Here is an 18,975-nt window from a genome sequence, read left to right as displayed (position 1 = left end):
TCAACCATCATATTGGCATTGCCCAGGTGATACAGAATTTCACAGTCGTAGTGTTTCACTACATCCAACCACTTCCTTTGTCTCATATTCAGGTTAGGCTGATCCATAAGATATCTTAGGATCTGATGGTCCGTGTAGATGGTACACTGAACACCATAAAGATAGTGGCGCCAAATCTTGATGGCGACCCCCCCCCCCCAACTCCAAATCATGTGTGGGATACTTCGCTTCGTGAGGCTTCATCTGCCTTGAATAGTATGCAATCACACGCCCCCTCTGCATCAACACAACACCCAACCCTGCAATGGATGCATCACAGTAGAATACAAAGTCCTCAACTCCTTCAGGAAGGGCAAGTACCGCTGCCTCACACAGTCTCTGGCAGAGAGTCTCAAATAATTTTTGATGCATAGGCCCCTAACTAAACACAACATCCTTCCTTGTCAACCTGGTGAGAGGAACAACAATCTTCAAGAAATCTCTAATGAATCTCCGATAATATCCCGCCAAACCGAGGAAGCTCCGAATCTCAAATGGAGATCTAGGCACTTCCCAATACATCACTGCCTCTATCTTGGTTGGGTCGACCAAGATACTGTTCTGGTTGACGAGGCGTCCCAAAAACTAAAACTCACGCAACCAGAAGTCACACTTGGAAAACTTGGCGTAGAGCCTCTCCATCCTCAAAAACCCAAGAATCTCGCGTAAATGCTCCTTGTGCTGGTCTCTAGTCTTCGAATAAACGAGAATGACATCGATGAAAATGATCACCGACCGATCCAACATAGGCCTGCACACTCGGTTCATGAGATCCATGAACGTCGCCGGTGCGTTGGTGAGCCCAAAAGGCATCACCACGAACTCGTAATGCCCATAGCGAGTTTGGAAGGCCGTCTTCTAAATATCCTCCTCTCGCACGCTCATCTGATGGCAGTCGGACCTCAAATCGATCTTGGAAAACCAAGATGCCCCATGAAGCTGGTCGAAAAGATCATCAATCCTCAGCAACGGGTAATGGTTTTTCACCATCAGCTTGTTCACCTCCCGGTAATCGATTCACATACGGTGTGAACCATCCTTCTTTCCGACGAAAACGATCGGTCCTCCCAAAGGAGAACTGCTCAGCCGAATAAACCCTTTTCCTAATAGCTCCTGTAGCTGAGAGGATAACTCTTGCATCTCAGGAGGTGCAAGACGGTACGATGCCATGTAAATCGACACCGCACCCGAAATCAGATCGATCTAAAACTCCATTCCTCGGGAAAAACATCAGGAAAATCACATACCACAGGAACATCAGAAATGGAGGTTGATCCTTTCTCCTCAACCCGAGTATCCACTACATATGCCAGATAACCCATACACCCATGATGCAAACTTTGTCTTGCCCTGGCGGCAGAACAAAAGGCAGATCCCGACCTATTACAGTCACCATAGATAGTCAGCACTCCCACACTATGGTCTCGAACCGTCACCATCTGATGTTCACAGTCAATCAGAACCCGAAACCGGCTCAACCAATCCATACCCACGATCACACAGACATCTCTCATCGCAATAGGGATAAGATCTATCGGATAACCAACACCGAAGATCTCTAACACACAATCTCGGTAGATATCAGTAGCAGAGACCGGAAGCTCATCAGGTGTAGAGACTCTCAAGGGCCTACTCAAAGTCTCTCGCGTGATACTAAAACCGTGACAAAAGGATGATGACACAAAAGATCGACTCGCACCCGAGTCAAACAACACAAGCGCAGACACATAATTCACAAGAAAAGTACCTACACAATCAATAATATAAGCAACATAAATAAATTAGTAGAGTAATAAAGAACACATATCAACCACAACGTCTGGAGCTGCACGGGCCTCCTCTACTGTCAACTGAAATTCTCTCCCTCGAGCCCTCGGTGCCTCAGCCTTTCCCTGTCGGCCATCAGTAATATGCAAGGTCGCGGGGGCCGAAGACTGAACCGCCCTAGATGCAAGATGAGGACACTCATCCCTCATGTGACCCGTCTGGTAGCAATTGAGCAAACCCGAAATCCCTTGGGTAAATCCCTAGCCAAATGCCCCTCCTTTCTACACAGGTAGCAAGTCGATTCTGATCGACAGGTTCCCTCATGTCCCTTACCGCACTTTCCGCAAGTGCGGCCCTTCTAGCCTCCAGCTCTCTAATTAGCGGGCTTGGGTTGCTTAGTCATCGGCTACGACTGTACTGGCCTCCTATCTTTCACCTAGGTCTCCCTCTCATCCCTAGCTTGTGTCTGCAGCTCAATCTGTCTCCTCCTGAAATTAGTCTGCAGCTCAACCAATGTCCGATATGTGGTGTTCGCCAAAACATCATGGATATCTCTCCTCAGAATGCCCAAATACTTACTCACATGTGTCTGCTCTGTGGACACATACTTAGGGAAAAACAACGCCCTCTCATGAAACATCCTGGTGATCTCAGTCACCGTCTTTGTCTTCTGCTTGAGAGACAGGAACTCATCGTCCAATCTTTCCCGCTCAACCATGGGTACAAACTCATCCCTAAACATCTTAGTAAACCTCTTCCAGGTCACCGTAGAATGCTCTGCAATAGTATAATCAGCCATCACAAACTTCCACCAATCCTTCGCTCCCAAGCAAAGCAGGTTCAACGCGAAACGAACCCTCAGATTGTCCGGACAGGAGCAAGTGTAAAAACATCCCTCGCTATCAGAGATCCATCTCATAGCAGCAATCGGATCATGGGTCCCATCAAACTCGGGTAGCTTCCTGTGTTGAACTTTTGGTACCACAACGAATCACCCCCTACGGTCTCGCAGCAGCAACAGCTGCAGTGGCTGCGACAACAGTAGCTTCAGTGACGGCAGGATAGCGCTCATCAAAAGTCTCAATCATCATGGTCTTCATAGACCCAAATATTTCTGGAATAGCCCCTCTGATTGTTGCGGCTACCTCAGCGACAACAATCCTGGGGATATCATCATCGCTGGCACTCGGCCTCTCGTGGTCGTTGGAGCCTGAACCTCGAGTAACCACCATACTGAAACACACAAGAAAGGCATCAGAAATCAGGCTAAAAGCATACAACGACACCCGCACATTCCTACAAGTTCCTTAGTTCCTTAGTGTTCCTTCTTGAGCCGTGTACGAACCCAGTGCTTCCAGTAGTATGGGCCCAATACTACCTTCCACACCAACCCATATTTGTCTCAAGTCGTCCTCTCAAGACCCTAAGTCACAAGGACTCTATTTCCTTATATCAACTATACACTCGCCATGCTGGTTCCTTAGAACCACGACATCTAGACACTACTTCTAGACTGCTCCCCAGCACTGCTCCGCCTTACAAGATCTCCGATATCCTTGCTATTTGCTTCGTGCACACCAATTGTACACAATATGAGACTCGGTGGACATCCTAATAAATGATTCTACCTCAAATCCACAACCAAACAAGGAACAAGAAGAAAGGCTAAATCAGACATTCTAAGGCAATAAAATCCTAACTATGTACAATTATATAGCATACACTAAGCAAATAGCAATGACAAATTCAATCTCATAAGAATGAACTCCTAGGCTAAAGGCATCACAAATCAGGCAACACAATCACACCATTCCTGCAGGACCCTTAACATACCACTATCTAGCATGTAATTTTGGGAAACTATCTCTCGAGCTCTGGTTGATTGTACACACTACTTCACTGGGTTTTTCTCCTATAAAAATCTTCATTTCTCTTTTAAGTTTTTATCAAAAAATTCAGATCCTTAGTTTGAGTTTGGAATCACCCTGAGGTTCATCCAAATCCTTCAAACCAGGGCTCTGATACCAAATTGTAACACCTCAAATTTTAGACCAAAATTTTCATTTTTAATTTACCAAAAATAAAGTTTCACAAACCAAGTTATCAAACACATAATTATCTAAAACACCCATTCTCACAAAATATCAGAGTTCTCAAACTGTCCCAGTAAAAAATCTCCCAGCGAGTGTGTACAATCAGACCTTCGCCTTTCCGCGGTCCTTAGAAGTACCTGAAACACATAAATAAACAATTTTAAGCACGAAGCTTAGTGAGTTCCCCAAGATACCACATACAACACATCATAAATAAACAGTTATGGTTTATCAGCAACCCTGGAGACTATCAGTAGTCCCACTGGGCAACAACACGTCCGAAGGGTTATCAGCAACCCTAGAGACTATCCGTAGTCTCAGTCACACATACTCAGCATAATACAAAATAATATTTAGACCCAACTGGTCATCACAAACACATCTATTCTACCACACAGGTAAGAATTGTTGGATTAGGTGTCTAAGCCCATAACTATTTTTGGTATTTACTTGATTTGATTATGAGCGTGGTCCTTTTGGGTTGCCTTCACTCATGCAACTTGATAGGATGACAAGAGGAGAGAGAGTAGAATTTATTATGTGAATAATAAATTGATACTCAAAATGGTTTTAATATATTACAAGATTAATTTATTATTTGGAAATCATATATTTAATTAGTATTGATCAGAAATTAATTTGGAGTTAATTTGGTGATCAAAAGAGACTGATTAAATAATTGGGGACTGATATTGCATATCATTGATAGTTGCAATTGGGCTGATGGATCATCTTGGAATAAGGTTGGACGAATTCTATGGAAAGCCCATAAAGGATTTCGTCCAAGGAGATTCTAGAAGGTGTCCATGGGTTGCTTAAGGCCTAAGCAGTCACATTAGGGTTTCCACGTAAAACCCTAGCAGCCACAAGTATAAATAGACCCCATGACTAAGGATTTTCGGCCTAAGAATTCAAGAAAGAAACCCTAGCCGAAATCCTTCTCTCCTAAGTCATCTTCTTGCATTGGGTGTTTGTGACTCCATTAGAGATGCAACACTTGGGGCACTAGGCTTTCAGAAGTCAAGATCAAGAAGGATTAAACTAGTTATTGCTACATAACAAGAGAGGTAAAGATTCTAACCCTAATCATATGTGATTTTCGATGTATGTATGCTAGTCATAGGGTTATTGCTTTGGTATTCATAGTTGTATGTTCGAATTAGGAAAACCTAGATCCAAAGCAATTAGGGTTGCATGTACACCATAGGAATGATGTTATGCTCAAAACCGAACAGCACGTCCGAAGGGTTATCAGCAACCCTAGAGACTATCCAGAGTCTCAGTCACACATACGCAACATAATACAAAATAATATTTAGATCCAACTGGTCATCACAAACACATCTATTCTACCACACAGGTAAGAATAAGTGAGGAGACTCACCTGATACTTACGATAAGTAAATCTCACACCCGAACTGTCGGAACTAGACTTCGCCTAGCCATCAAAATAATTAACCCTAATTAATAATTAAGGTCTAAAACTCAACCCGTGAGGTCAAATCCCATAACTAGGTCCTTTAAGGGAAAAAGACCATTTTGCCCTTCTCACGGTCCAAAACCCTAAATCTTGACCAAAAGTCAAAAGATAACGAAAGTCAATTGCCCAACGCATACGATGGGCGTACTCTTCCTTACCTAGGGCGTACTACGCGATCAGCGACTAATCGGGGATAAAACCAGCTACGTGGGGCGTAGCCAGGAGTACGCCCAACGTACTCCGTCTGATTCGCTAAGACATCTAACCCAACTTCAGATCTGACCATCCTAAAGTGTCTTAATCCATAAACTCGTCGAATTTAAGCCTTTGCATGGCTAAGAAGGACCCAATGCAACAAAAAACTTTAACTTTCATCACACTCTAAGTTGCTTTACTCATGCATGGGCCATAGGAAATGATCAAGCAACCATTTTTATGAATCTAAAAGTCCTAAAATGCATGAAAGGACAACTAATATTCTCTGGAGCGCTCCAAACTCATAAAGATCCAATCATGGGGACAAAAAGCTCATAAAACTCAACCATGGAGATCAAATAGGAAATTCATCAAGGTATAAACTTTATACATGAAAAAGATGCACAACTAGGAAAGGTTTATGGATTTACAAGCTTGTAAGCAATAACTCCTTCTTCTCTAGCCTCCTTCGTCAACAATATGCACCAAAATCACTTAATAAACTCCCAAAATTCACATAAACAACTTAGACTCAGAATTAGGGTTTGAGGAGGGAATGGTGGCTGATAAGGATAGTCCAAAGGGGATAATAAGATTGTTTAATAGGGAGCAACCCTTAAAATTAGGGTTTAGTGACAGAGCTAGTACGCCCGGTGTACCGCACGTATGCCCATCGTACTAACAGATCATCCGCGTTTCCACATTACACAAGTACGTTGTGCGTACCCTCAAGTACGTGCAGCGTACAACCAAAATGCGAAGCGTTTTTCCTCAAGGGACCAATTGTGCAACTTTTGATAAAGTTAAGAGCAATAATAATAATAATACATGATATTCATATGTTACAGCAATTCTTCATCTCAAGTTGTATTCTTTTCAATTGGTGATAACTTTTGCAAGTGATTCATAAAAACAGGTGCATGTCTTAATGTCTTCTCTTTTTCTTCTTTAATCTTTAAAACATTAATCTACTCTTTCTTATTGTATCTGTAAACAAATAACCAGTTTTTAGTTTAAACCAAATAGATGAAAATATGTTATGAAAACCAGTTTTTAGTTTAAACCAAATAGATGAAAATATGTTATGAAAACGTAGCAACATATAGCAGTCAAAATTAGTATACCCATTTGAGAATAAAATAAGGTAGTAATTATATATGTAACTAAATCCCATTAAAATAGGTAATAATTTTCGAAATTTGCTACAAATTCATAGGTTTTACTTTATCATATATTTTCTTCAATCGACGTTTTATGAGCATTACAAATACTATGTTTAACATATTTATTTGAATCAACGATTATAATTTACATATATAAAAAAATATAAATCTCTTAACTAATAATTTATTGAAAATAATTGATTAATAATTATTAGTTTTTACTATAAAAATTTAATTATTTTTGTAATCGTGGTTCCTACGGGCTATAACTTTGTGTGTGTGTGTGTCTATATATATATATATATATATATATATATATATATATATATATATATATATATATATATATATTGTTAACGCTACCTAACGAACACGTTAAATGTAACGTAAAAGGTAACAGAAACGTTACTACCTTAGCTAAGACCCGGTCTTGGTCTAAGCGAGCCAAGGCCAGGGCAGCAACTCATTTATCATCACAGGGTAAGAACATTCCATGTGATATTCTCATTCACTCACAACCAATGAGAAGGCAACAAATAGCCCAGGTGACGCCGAGAACTGACGTCGCCTGATAGTTAGGTAACATTAATACCTCTCCCAGTAAGAAGAGGCCACGTTTCTTGCTCACGAGGCACGGTCCCCACGATCCGTTAGTAACAGGTACAAAAGGATCTCTTCCGCCTCAAGGAAGGGATTCATCTTCTCTCTTATGAATATTACCCCCAGATTTTTTCTCTCTCTCTTTCTCTCTCTAAAAAAAAACTAATTCGATCGTCGGAGTGACGTCCCGGGAGAACACCCGGTCGTCCTTTAACGATTTTTTTGTGATTGTGTTCTCAGGCAAGCACCCAATTCGGATCCATCGTTCAGCATCGAAACCATCTACGAACATGTCACAACATTTGGCGTCATCCGGACGTATCCTCAGAGTGATACAACCAATAGACGACGTCGATTCTTTGTATAAGGGGGATCTAAGCCCAACAGTATCTGGAATGGCAGTAGAAGATCTATTTGAAACACACGAACCATCCCAGGTGCTGATAACACAGATCCCATCAATCACGATAAGAACAGCAGAACCAGGCCTCCAGAGCTGTTTCCGACAATTGTCATCGGATATCTCACAAAATTAGATGACGATATCAAATCCTAATCTGTTGCAGACGAATCCATTTGACGGCACTAAGGTATTCACTATCTCTAACTCCCGTAAGAGGAACGCACCTCACCATGCAGAAAGCGAGATTGAGGCACTCTCGAGAAACCTACTCAACATCAGTTTCTCGAGCAACGATCCTAGACCATCAAATTGGGATCCACGAGACCCACTCCTTATATCAGGGTTCGTTCGTAACACAAAGGTCCACCAAATATACATTGAAAACGGTAGTTGCTTTGATATACTCTATGAACACTATTTTCGGCAGCTACCTTATACGTGGAAGGAAGGGCTCCAAACCCCAACTGGTGGACCATTAGTAGGATTCACCGGGCATAGCTTGTGGCCACTAGGTACCGTTCGGCTGCCCTTAACGTTGGTCAGCCACGATGAAAGGGACCGAATCACAAGGACAGTTGAATTCTCTGTGATCCGATACCTAGAAGAACAAAACATTCTGCTTGGGCGATCAGCAATCACATTACTGCATCTCATGCCATCAACGATACATGGCATCATTAAAGTCAGCACATGCCAGGGATCGGCGATGGTCCTTTCCACAAGCAGCAGAGCACAACATTGCCACCAAATCATAGCCGCCCCACAACTCGTGCACGCGCCAAAGAAGTATAAGGAGGGATGTTCCACCGAGCAACACCAGATAAACATGGAGTATCCAGAGCAGCTCGTGAGAATCGGTGCTCACTTAACAGAAGAAACTAAGGCACGGCTGGTGGCGCTCCTGAGGAAATACTCCACCATCTTCGCCTGGAAGCCAACGGATCTGACAGGTGTCGATCAACAGGTCATAGAATACAGCCTCAATATCGCACCTGGGAGTAACCCCATGAAGCAAAAGAAGCGAGGACGGGCGGCAGACTGCAATAAGGCTATTAACGCAGAAGTGGCCGACCTGGTGAGTGCTGGCATACTCAGGGAAGTAATGTTCCCAACATGGATAGCAAAACCGGTCATGGTAAGGAAAGCCAATGGGGCATGGCGAATGTGTATAGATTATTCAGATCTTAACAACGCCTGCCCAAAGGATTGTTATCCTCTTCCGAAGATCGATCAGAAAGTCCAATCGCTTGAAGGTTTCTATAAGTCCCCAAAACGCTACGTATCAATTGGATTTCACTATCATGGTGCAGAATCCCAATCTAGTGAATGATGTAAGATATAATATAAATAAGAACAAGATGTTTAATCTTCAATGCACACTATTATAGATGAATAGTCAGGTACATAAGATTCTTGATTACACTTGGATTTCTCTCTTGTATCTCTCCAAATCACATTCTAAGCTTATGGCAGCCCCCAAAAACGTCCCACCCACATTACAAGACTAAAATAACACTATTTATACGTAGACCTAATAACCAAAGCCCAACCCAAAACCCAAACAAAACAATATTAAGCCTAACCAAAATCACATGTGATTTTGGTCGAAACAACACCAAAACATGGTGTTTTCGGTCCTAGACCGAGAACTTTAATAGCTTATGAAAAGCAAAGTATAAACCACAATTTATGACCTAACAATCCCCCCTTGGTTTATAGCTTTCTTTTCTTATGTCCTAACAATCTCCCCATGGGTTTTTAGCTTTCTTTTCTTTTTAATCTTCGCTTTGATCTTGACTTTTAGCTTTTATCTTCGATTTCTTCACAAATTCAAGATGAACATATGAATTTCTGCATGAATGACTTTATCTTGAACAGTTGGACTTCCTTCAAAGATTTGACCTTGTAAAGGTTCTTGAAAATAAGCACTTGCAGCTTTGAAATACTCCAGAGAAAATAACAGAGAGACCGATTCTTCTGGATCACTTCAGCAAGTTCATAGATAGCAGCATATTGATTGAGGAGGCTTCAATGCAATCTTCCTTTCTTCTGGGTTTGAAAAATTGAATGTGAAAAATAATCTTCACTTCTTGTTCCTTCGAATGAGTATTCTTTAACGATCAATGTTGCGCCTTGAAAATTAATCATGACTAAAAAGTCCCTGTGGATCACAGAATCATAAAGACCCTTCTCACCACAGTTGTTCAATGACCCACCCTTAGCTCAGAAGGAGACTACTCGCAGTATTTGTGTGAACACCGAGCAACACACTACAATTTGTTGAGTATCGGATAACTACTCATGACCTTTTTTATGTTAGCCCATGTATATCCTAGATCAAAGATCGCAATACATTTTTTCAAGTTAAACAAGTTAACTTGACCCTTGGCGAGACGTTCAACGATAATCGTGCCTTGCGAGGTACATCGCCCTGGTGCCATGACATTTGTACAATTTCAGATTTTTAATTCCTTAAATACGACGTTTCTTAGTAAGATACTGCCTAACTGACAATTTGTATAGTTTCAATCCTTCAATTCCTTGTGAAAATGGAGTGAAGTGTAATGACCATCAACTCTTTTCCAAGTTTCTTCTCCTTGCTCAAAAAATTCTGATACAATCTCCTTGAGTCTCTTCTTCTTTTGAATTTTCGATACAGTCTCCTTGAGTCTCCTCTGATTTTTGAATTCGCTTTTTAAGACAAAAGAAACTTTGAGATAAAAAATAAACTTAGCACACAATAGAAATAACTAAGAAATAAAATAAAAATAAAATACACTCAAAAGTAAAAATAAAATATTTTTGGATTTTTGATTTTTCTGAAAAGGAAATAAAACAGAAATAAACATATTTTTGGATTTTTAAATTTTATTATTTTTCTATTTTTGTTTGATTTTTTTGATTCTCCCCCTAAATTTGGGCGTAGAGGAAAATATGAACAAATTTAACAGAAACAAAAATAAGATACAAAATGTACAAAACAGAACTTTTGGGATCAAAATTGTCAAGCAATTCAATATCGTTTATCAGCACACACACTTGCATGTTTAGCTCTGGTCAATCACCAATATTGTGGTCCACTTAAACACAAAGGATATTGACAAGTTGGAAATATTATAAGTGACAAGACATTGCACCTATATTCCTAAATAGACCATTTTCCTGACGACGACCAAGGATATTGTTGTCCACTTAAATTCAGCAGCGAGATCTACAGTCAGCCTTTGGTTAATTCAATTTTAAGTTCATTAGAAGGTGTTCCCCATTTCATGACATACCCTAGCAATCAAGGAATTCCAAAGAACTCTTTACTTTTGGTGAGTGCTCAATTATTTGAGTGAGAAGATGGATACATAGATGCATATGTTGTGCCCCAGGTCGGATCTCTTCCAATCACGCAGAGGGGACAACATACGGCTAACACAGATAGAGGGATAGAAAGATAGAAAGTTGCATATGTCGTGTCTCAGGTCGGATCTTCCGATCACGCAGAGGGGACAACATATGACTGACATAGATAGATAGAGAGAAGCATAGATAGAGATGTATAGAAATAGAGGTGCATATGTTGCATCCCAGGTCGGATCTTCCGATCACGCAAAGGGGGAAACATATGACTGACAGAGAGGATAAGAAGGAAAAACAATTTCACACAGACCCACTTTATCAAAACCCCCCAGTCACCCTATCAGCACCAGAATTAAAGACATAAGTCTGTACGTTGAAGAAGTGTTGAGCCACAGTTCTAGATGATAAATAACTTTAATGTATCATGTAGGCTCCCTTGTTTATCTCGCTGCTCAATCTATCCAAGCGTCGTATGGTCAGTCCAAATGAAACTATCTAAGTCCAGATGAGTCAACATTGTCTAGTCCTTTCATTGTCAGCTGTGTCTAGTCCTTTAATTTTGAATCCTTCATGCCTACCAGCACATTGAACACATAGTCTAAACAATTCAGCTTCAGTGCATTACACGCATCTCATATTGCCCTTTAGCACTAAACTTCATATCACTTCCCAAAAATACTTACGAAAGAAAACATATTTTTGTATTTTTGATTTTTATAATTTTTTTTTGTATTTTGATATCTCCCCCTTAGTTTGGGCATGAGGAAGAAAGAAAATAAAATAAATGCGGAAATTTAAAAATTGTCTTCAAAACGAATCATTTTAAGAAAAACTTAGAAGTATCGAGAAGAAAACTCAAACCGTAATTCAGCAATTGAAGTTGCATCCAGATGACATGAGAACTGCACGCATATGCAGCAACATGTTCGGCCTCAGCTGTGTTTCAACTCCGGAACAAGTTCAAAATTTCTTCACATCGTTAAGTACGATCCCCATTTGTGATCTTTTCCTTCTTCCTTCCCACAACATATACATACCCTCATTTAAAGTTCTGAATGATGTGTAGTTGAAAGATGTCTCCTGTCATGTGCTTGGAACAGCCATTGTCAACAAACCGAAGTCTGATGATATTCCTCCATAGCTGCTCTGACACAAAGTGCGGGATTAGTTGGCTTTTGGAACCTAGTCCATTTTGAATCTGGGTTGACCATTATCATCTACACAAGGTACTTTCTCCCATGACATATCTTATGTATCACACACAGAAGATGAAGAAAAGTTAGAATCATTAGATGATTTAGGACTATAAACCTTTGGTACCCATCTGTAGTCAGGTTTAACCCATTTCTTGTTTGATCGGATGGATGCCTCATCACTCTTTTTAGAACTTGAAGCCGACCGCCGAGATGACTTCGACCTAACTAATCTTTGTCTAACGGAACCATCTCTTGAATTTGGCTTCTTGTCAGACATTCCCTTGTTGTCCTTGGGATATTGATTCTTGCCCTTCTTATCATTCCAGTCACCATTGTCTGAACGTGACCTCGAAGAGTTTCTTTTGTAAGATCTCCCTCTTGGCACGTTCTGCCAACCTTGTTTGTAGTAAGGAACATATAAACGATCTGGGTAATTTTTGGCAATGTGAACGGGAGTCCTACAGTTAAAGCAAGTCTGTCTTTTCATATAAATCAGATTGTGACTTGGTCCTTGTCCAACATAAGTTCGTTTCAAAGAACTTACACAAGCACAAGCACAAGAACATTTGTTAGACTGCTTGACATATTTTTGTGGCTGGGATTTTTCAACAGTGGGAGTGTCATCATCACAAGCTTTTGAAGCACTTTCAGCAGACTCATAATTGATTTTGATCTGCTCACTCCCATCTTGCACTGCTTCTTTATCTTCACATGAAGTAGAAGCATTAGAATCGTTGACCTCATCACAGGCTTTTGAATCATTATCAACAGAACAAGAATTATTTGTGTTCTGCTCATGCCCATCATGCACTGTGACGTGCTCTGCACTTGAGGTAGAAGTATCAGAATCTTTCACCTCAACACTTCTAGTGGGGCCAGATTGTTCAGTCTTAACTGAATCTGTTACAGAGGGCTGGCGATATTGAGCAGGTGTCTCTATCTCATTGGTTTCAAGGGGTTAGGTATAGTTATTATTGAACAGAGGTGGAACACTGTGATACCCTAGACCCTTATTCTGATTATTTTTAAATTTTAATTGTTTCTCAATCATAGTCTCAACTTTCTTACTTGACACATCAAACTTTTTAAAATTATTTTTCAATGTGTTAAGCTCGGCAGTTAGACTGGCAATCTTTACTTGAGCAAAATCATAGTGTTCACATTTTATGCTGTATTCTTCTTGAAGTTTTCTAAAGTCCTTGGTTTTGGCCCCTAATTGATTTTTTAAGGGTTTTTGGGCTTTTCTGATAGTGTATCCTTCATATTTAAGGTCCTCAATTTCCCTAATTAATAGTTCATGTTGATCACGATAAAGTTTAATTTTAGTTTCACAGGACTGAGAACATGAAGCTTCATTGACCTTGGTGATTGAAGAACTCATTATTCACCAAAAAGGATAATTTACCAAAAAATAGAACTGATTGTGAAACCAAGAAAAATGCCCTTTGACTTGAAACCTCGAAAGTCAAACTTGAAAGTCAAACTTGAAAGTTCAAACTTAAAAGTCAAAATTGAAAGTCAAAGTTGAAAGTCAAACGTGAAAACTTGAAAGTCAAAAGTCAAATTTGAAAATCAAAAGTCAAACTTGAAATTCAAAAGTCAAACATGAAAATCAAACTTTTTGTCCCAGAAAAATAACCTTGATAAAAAACAAAAGTTTCTAGATCGAAAATGAGGGTATTGGATCGAATATGTGCCTTTTTGACCAAATACGAAGCTTTAGGACCAAAAACGAAGCTTTAGTACCGAAAATGCGAGGCTTCTCATCCTAACCGAGAAGTCTCGCACTGAAAACACTTAATCCGAAGATGTGGGCTGAAAACAGCTTGACCGAGAACTGCTGATCGAAAACATGCGAACAGAGAACAACGGAACGAGAACTCCGAGGCTTCGGACTGAGAACGAGGCCGAAGACTTCGCAACCGAGAACCTGATGACCGAAATCGTTGCTGGCTCCGAGATATTCTAGGGTTTGACCGAGATCCGAAGTCCGCCGTCGAGATCTCGCAAATCTTGACAAAAAACACCCAAAACTTGCCAAAAACACGGGATTTTCAAATCTTTAATGCCAAACTCGATCAAAGACTTAAAAATATGAAGAACACGAAGAACAATGGCCAAAATTTTGTCAAAAATAAAATAAAAACACCAAGAAACTCCAAGAAAAACTCTTAATAATATTTTGCAATAACCCGATTGCTACCAATCATTGGCTCTGATACCAATTGTAAGCCCTTAAAACGCTACGTATCAATCGGATTTCACTATGATGGTGTGGAATCCCAATCTAGTGAATGATGCAAGATATAATATGAATAAGAATAAGATGATTAATCTTCAATGCACACTATTATAGATGAATAGTCGGGTACATAAGATTCTTGATTACACTTGGATTTCTCTCTTGTTTCTCTCCAAATCACGTTCTAAGCTTATGGAAGCCCCCAAAAACGTCCCACCCACATTACAAAACTAAAATAATACTATTTATACGTAGACCTAATAACCAAAGCCCAACCCAAAACCCAAACAAAACAATATTAAGCCTAACCAAAATCACATGTGATTTTGGTCCAAATAACACCAAAACATGGTGTTTTAGGTCCTAGACCGAGAACTTTAATAGCTTATGAAAAGCAAAGTATAAACCACAATTTATGACCTAACAGTTTCCAATTCAAATGTTTTCTCGACGCATAGAAGGGCTATCACCAGGTGCAAATGAAGCGAGAAGATGAAGCAAAAATAGCCTTCCATACCAAAAAGGGCACCTTTTGCTATCAGAAAATGCCATTTGGGCTCAAAAACGTTGGCGCTACTTACCAGAGACTGATGGAGAAGGTATTCACCGACCAAATTGGTCGGAATATCGAAGTCTACGTCGACGATATGGTAATCAAAAGTCGCAATGAAGAGATGTTACTCCAAGATGTGGAAGAAACCTTCAAAACGCTAGTCAAAGCGCAGATGAAGTTAAATCCGGCTAAGTGTACTTTGGGAGCCGAGGAGGGACAATTCCTTGGTTATCAGGTGTCCAGGGAAGGGATTCTACCCAATCCCACCAAAATACAAGAGTTCCTCGAGTCGAAAACTCCCCACAACCTTAAAGGAGTATAGGAGATCAACGGTAGGTTAACGACGCTTGGAAGATTCATTGCCAAATCCGTAGAAAAAGCGTTTCCTCTGTACCAAACACTCAAAGGATGCTTAGACAAAAAGCAATTCAAATGGACAGCAGAATCGGACGTGGCCTTGCAAAAATTAAAAGACGCACTGCAACAACTCCCGGCTCTCGCCTCCTCGCTCCCGGGGGAGACGCTACAGATGTACTTAGCAGCGTCTGAGGAGGCTATCTCCTCTGTGTTAGCAGTGGAAAGGGAAGGCAAGCAAATCCCCATTCACTTTGTCAGTAGGGCCCCGCAAAGGCCAGAAGGAAATTACCCGACCTTGGAAAAACTGGTCCTCGCCTTGGTCTACGCAGTTAGACGTTTACGAAGATATTTTCAAGCTCACAAGATGGAGATTCTGACCAGTTACCCAATAAAACAAGTGCTGCTAAGGCCGAAAAAGTCTGGACGCCTAGCCAAGTGGGCCATAGAGTTGGGCAAACACGACATCCAATACCACCCCAGAACCAGCATCAAATCCCAGGCCCTTGCTAACTTCCTGGTTGAAATCCCAGATACCATCAAGGGAGTGCCGACGATAATCTCAGTCGACCCACTAAAGCCTGAGGCCGACAAAAAAATTTGGAAGTTCTACATCGATGGCGCAGCAAGCAAAGAAGGATCAGGCGCAACCCTGATCCTCCAAAGCCCCAAAGGTGAAGAGATCACCTACGCACTGCGGTTTGACTTCCAAGTATCTAACAACGAAGCAGAGTACGAGGCACTCCTGGTAGGACTAATTCTGGCCAAGCAGGTTGGCGCAAAACAACTAGCAACTCTCAGTGACTCATTTCTTGTCACAAACCAAATCAACGGATTATACGAGGCAAAGGATCCTAGGATGCAGAAATACCTAGAAACGGTCTGTAGTTTAGCCAGCACGTTCAAAAGTTTTTCAATAAAGCAAATATCTCAGGGGAAAAATTCAAGGGCAGACGCCCCTAGCAAGCTGGGCTCTACCTCATACGATGATCTCACAAAGAAAGTGTCAGTCGAAGTACTCCCAGAAAGGAGTATTGATAACCAGAAGTTCAATACCATATCAGCCCCTCCATAATGGACAAAACCATTTGCCGATTACCTGCGCCATTGCGTGCTTCCGGACGATCCACAGGAGGTGAGAAAAGTCAAAATCAAAGCACCACATTTCGCCATAAGGGACAATCAGTTGTACCAGAGAGGATATTTAAGCATGTGGCTCAGGTGCATCTCAGGGACACAACAACACATGAAGGCGCTCACGTACTCACAGGCAAGATACTCCGCCTAGGAGTATACTGGTCGGACGTGTATAACGATGCCGCAACCTTAACCAAGAAATGCAAGGAATGCCAAGCATTCACACCTTTCCAAAATCAAACAGCCATGCCATTGACAAGCATCACCAGCCCCTGGCCCTTCCACCAATGGGGGATCGATATAGTGGGACCATTCCTACCGGTGCCGGGAGGCGTAAAGTTTTTACTGGTAGCCGTGGACTATTTCACCAAGTGGATAGAGGCGGAACCACTGGCCACTGTCACTGGCAAGCAGATGATAAAGTTCATGACAAGGAACATCTTGGCTCGCTTTGGAACTCCTAGGATCCTCATAAGTGACAACGACACTCAGTTTGAAGGAGGTCCCTTCAAGGAATGGTTTGAGGACAAGAAAATCCACCATCGGTTCACTTCAGTAGCGCATCCTCAGGACAACGGACAGACATAGATATCTAAAAAAACCATAGTCAATGGTTTAAAGAAACAGCTACTCAGATCAAAGTCCGCCTGAGTGGATGAGATCCCGACAATGTTATTGTCCTATCGCACCACAGCAAAGTCGAGCACGGGAGAAACGCCCTTCAGTCTAACCTATGGGATGGAGGCGGTCCTCCCATTGGAAATAATTGTTGGCTCCTTGCGAATAGAGAGTTTCGAGGAGGTAGCCTACGAGGAAGGGCGACGTCAAACATGGATATGCTCGACGAGAAACGCGAGGCAACACAGATGCGCCAAGCACTATATAAGTCACGGACTGAGAGCTATTACAACTGCCAAGTCCGGGCCAAAAACTTCAAAGTTGGAGAATGGGTACTAAGAAAAAATGAGTCTAGCCACGCTGAACCATTGGGGAAACTTAGTGTCACGTGGGAAGGGCCATACAAAGTCATAGAAGCACATAAGAATGGTGCCTATGTCCTAGAAGCTCAAGACGGGCATGCCATTCCAAGAACGTGGAATGCGCAGAGCCTGCATCACTTCTATTCTTAAAACAGGTGTTAAAGGTAGCACCAGTGCTAGCTAACACATTGTGTGTTCATTGTAGTATGTAAATGTAATCAACATAAATTACTTTACTATTTTCAGTCATATTTTGCTCTAAGAAAAACTAGAGTAAATAAGAAAGGGCAATTCATATGCTCCTTATATCCAAATCTAAAGAGGTTGTGTACGTTTACCGTGTGACAACAAGGACTGATCATCTAACGTCACACGGGCAAAATCGTTACAAGGAGGTAGCCAGGGAGTTTATATTAGAAAGGCTCATAACCTTCCTCCCAAAACATGTTCATCAATTAAAGAACATGTGACATGAGTGTAGAAGGGTCATAACCCTCCACGAACATAAAAAACAAAACTGGATGAGCCTCAAGATGACGATCTTGGCTACACCCAGGGTCTTTAAGCAGTAAATTAGAACAAATCTCTCAAATACCAGCTTTAGTAAAGCAAAAAGAGTTCACTAGCAAGAGAACTTTGACCAAGGGTGTAAGAAAACCCTGAGTAAATACCATGTGATGGCCAACATAAACCATACATGAAGCAAACAAAAGTAAACAAAATTGGGTGAGCCTCAAGATGATAATCTTGGATACACCCAGCGTCTTTAAGCAACAGATTAGAACAAATCTCTCAAAGACCAGCTTCAGTGAAGCAAAAAGAGTTCACTAGCAAGAGAAGTCTCACCAGGGGTGTAAGCAAACCCTGTGTAAATATCATGTGATGGACAACACAAGCCATACATGAAGCAAATAAAAGAATATGTGCGGTAATAGCAAGCATTCATACCCACAAACACAAAATAAATATTGTCAACGTCGCCAGACTCCCGGACTTTCAGGCTGCCCCTAGGGGCAGCAAATACAAAAAATAAAGCAAGAAATAGAGAAAATTGCTCAACAAAGTTACATCAAAACAAGCCAAACACAAAATCTACTTACCAACAGAAGTGCTATCATCACCGGGGGAAGATTCCTTGTTCTGAGACTCCTGACAGAGATTTCGACGCCCAGCCACGTCCAGGGTGCCCAAGCGAAGATGGCTAGCAAAGTCCGTCTCCGTGAAATTCACTAGGGCGTCTTCCATCTCTTGAGTTCTGGCCGCCACATTCTCCTCCGACTTCGGGTCGACCTCCGCGGCGGACACCCGCTCCCAGACTATTTTCTTACCCTGCTCCACACCTACGGCGACACAAGCTTCTTTCACAAGAACCAAGCCTTGCAGGAATTGTGGACTTTCAATCAATCTATCCACAACCCGACTGAG

At 41.3% G+C, this 18,975-nt stretch overlaps 2 protein-coding genes across 2 annotated transcripts; one reads left to right on the top strand and one right to left on the bottom strand.

The window, feature by feature from the left end:
* Positions 1 to 1,056: 1,056 nt before the first annotated feature.
* Positions 1,057 to 2,015, bottom strand: LOC145111878 (uncharacterized). The gene is made up of 3 exons (XM_079048123.1): positions 1,841 to 2,015; positions 1,287 to 1,786; positions 1,057 to 1,242 (listed from the first exon to the last, which is right to left on the bottom strand). Exons 1-3 carry the CDS (start codon positions 2,013 to 2,015, stop codon positions 1,057 to 1,059), a joined length of 861 nt encoding a protein of 286 aa, XP_078904249.1.
* Positions 2,016 to 7,873: 5,858 nt separating this feature from the next.
* LOC145111877 (uncharacterized) lies at positions 7,874 to 9,070 on the top strand. Its single transcript, XM_079048122.1, has one exon. The coding sequence runs from the start codon at positions 7,874 to 7,876 to the stop codon at positions 9,068 to 9,070; it is 1,197 nt and encodes a 398-aa protein (XP_078904248.1).
* Positions 9,071 to 18,975: the final 9,905 nt, after the last annotated feature.

The sequence above is a fragment of the Lactuca virosa genome, chromosome 5 (genome assembly GCF_052849685.1).
Source record: "Lactuca virosa cultivar CGN04683 chromosome 5, Lactuca_virosa_CGN04683_v6, whole genome shotgun sequence".
In the NCBI taxonomy this organism is placed as follows: Eukaryota; Viridiplantae; Streptophyta; class Magnoliopsida; order Asterales; family Asteraceae; genus Lactuca; species Lactuca virosa.
The sequence above is the reverse complement of the archived record's forward strand: the minus strand, read 5'-3'. Positions and strand labels throughout refer to the sequence as shown.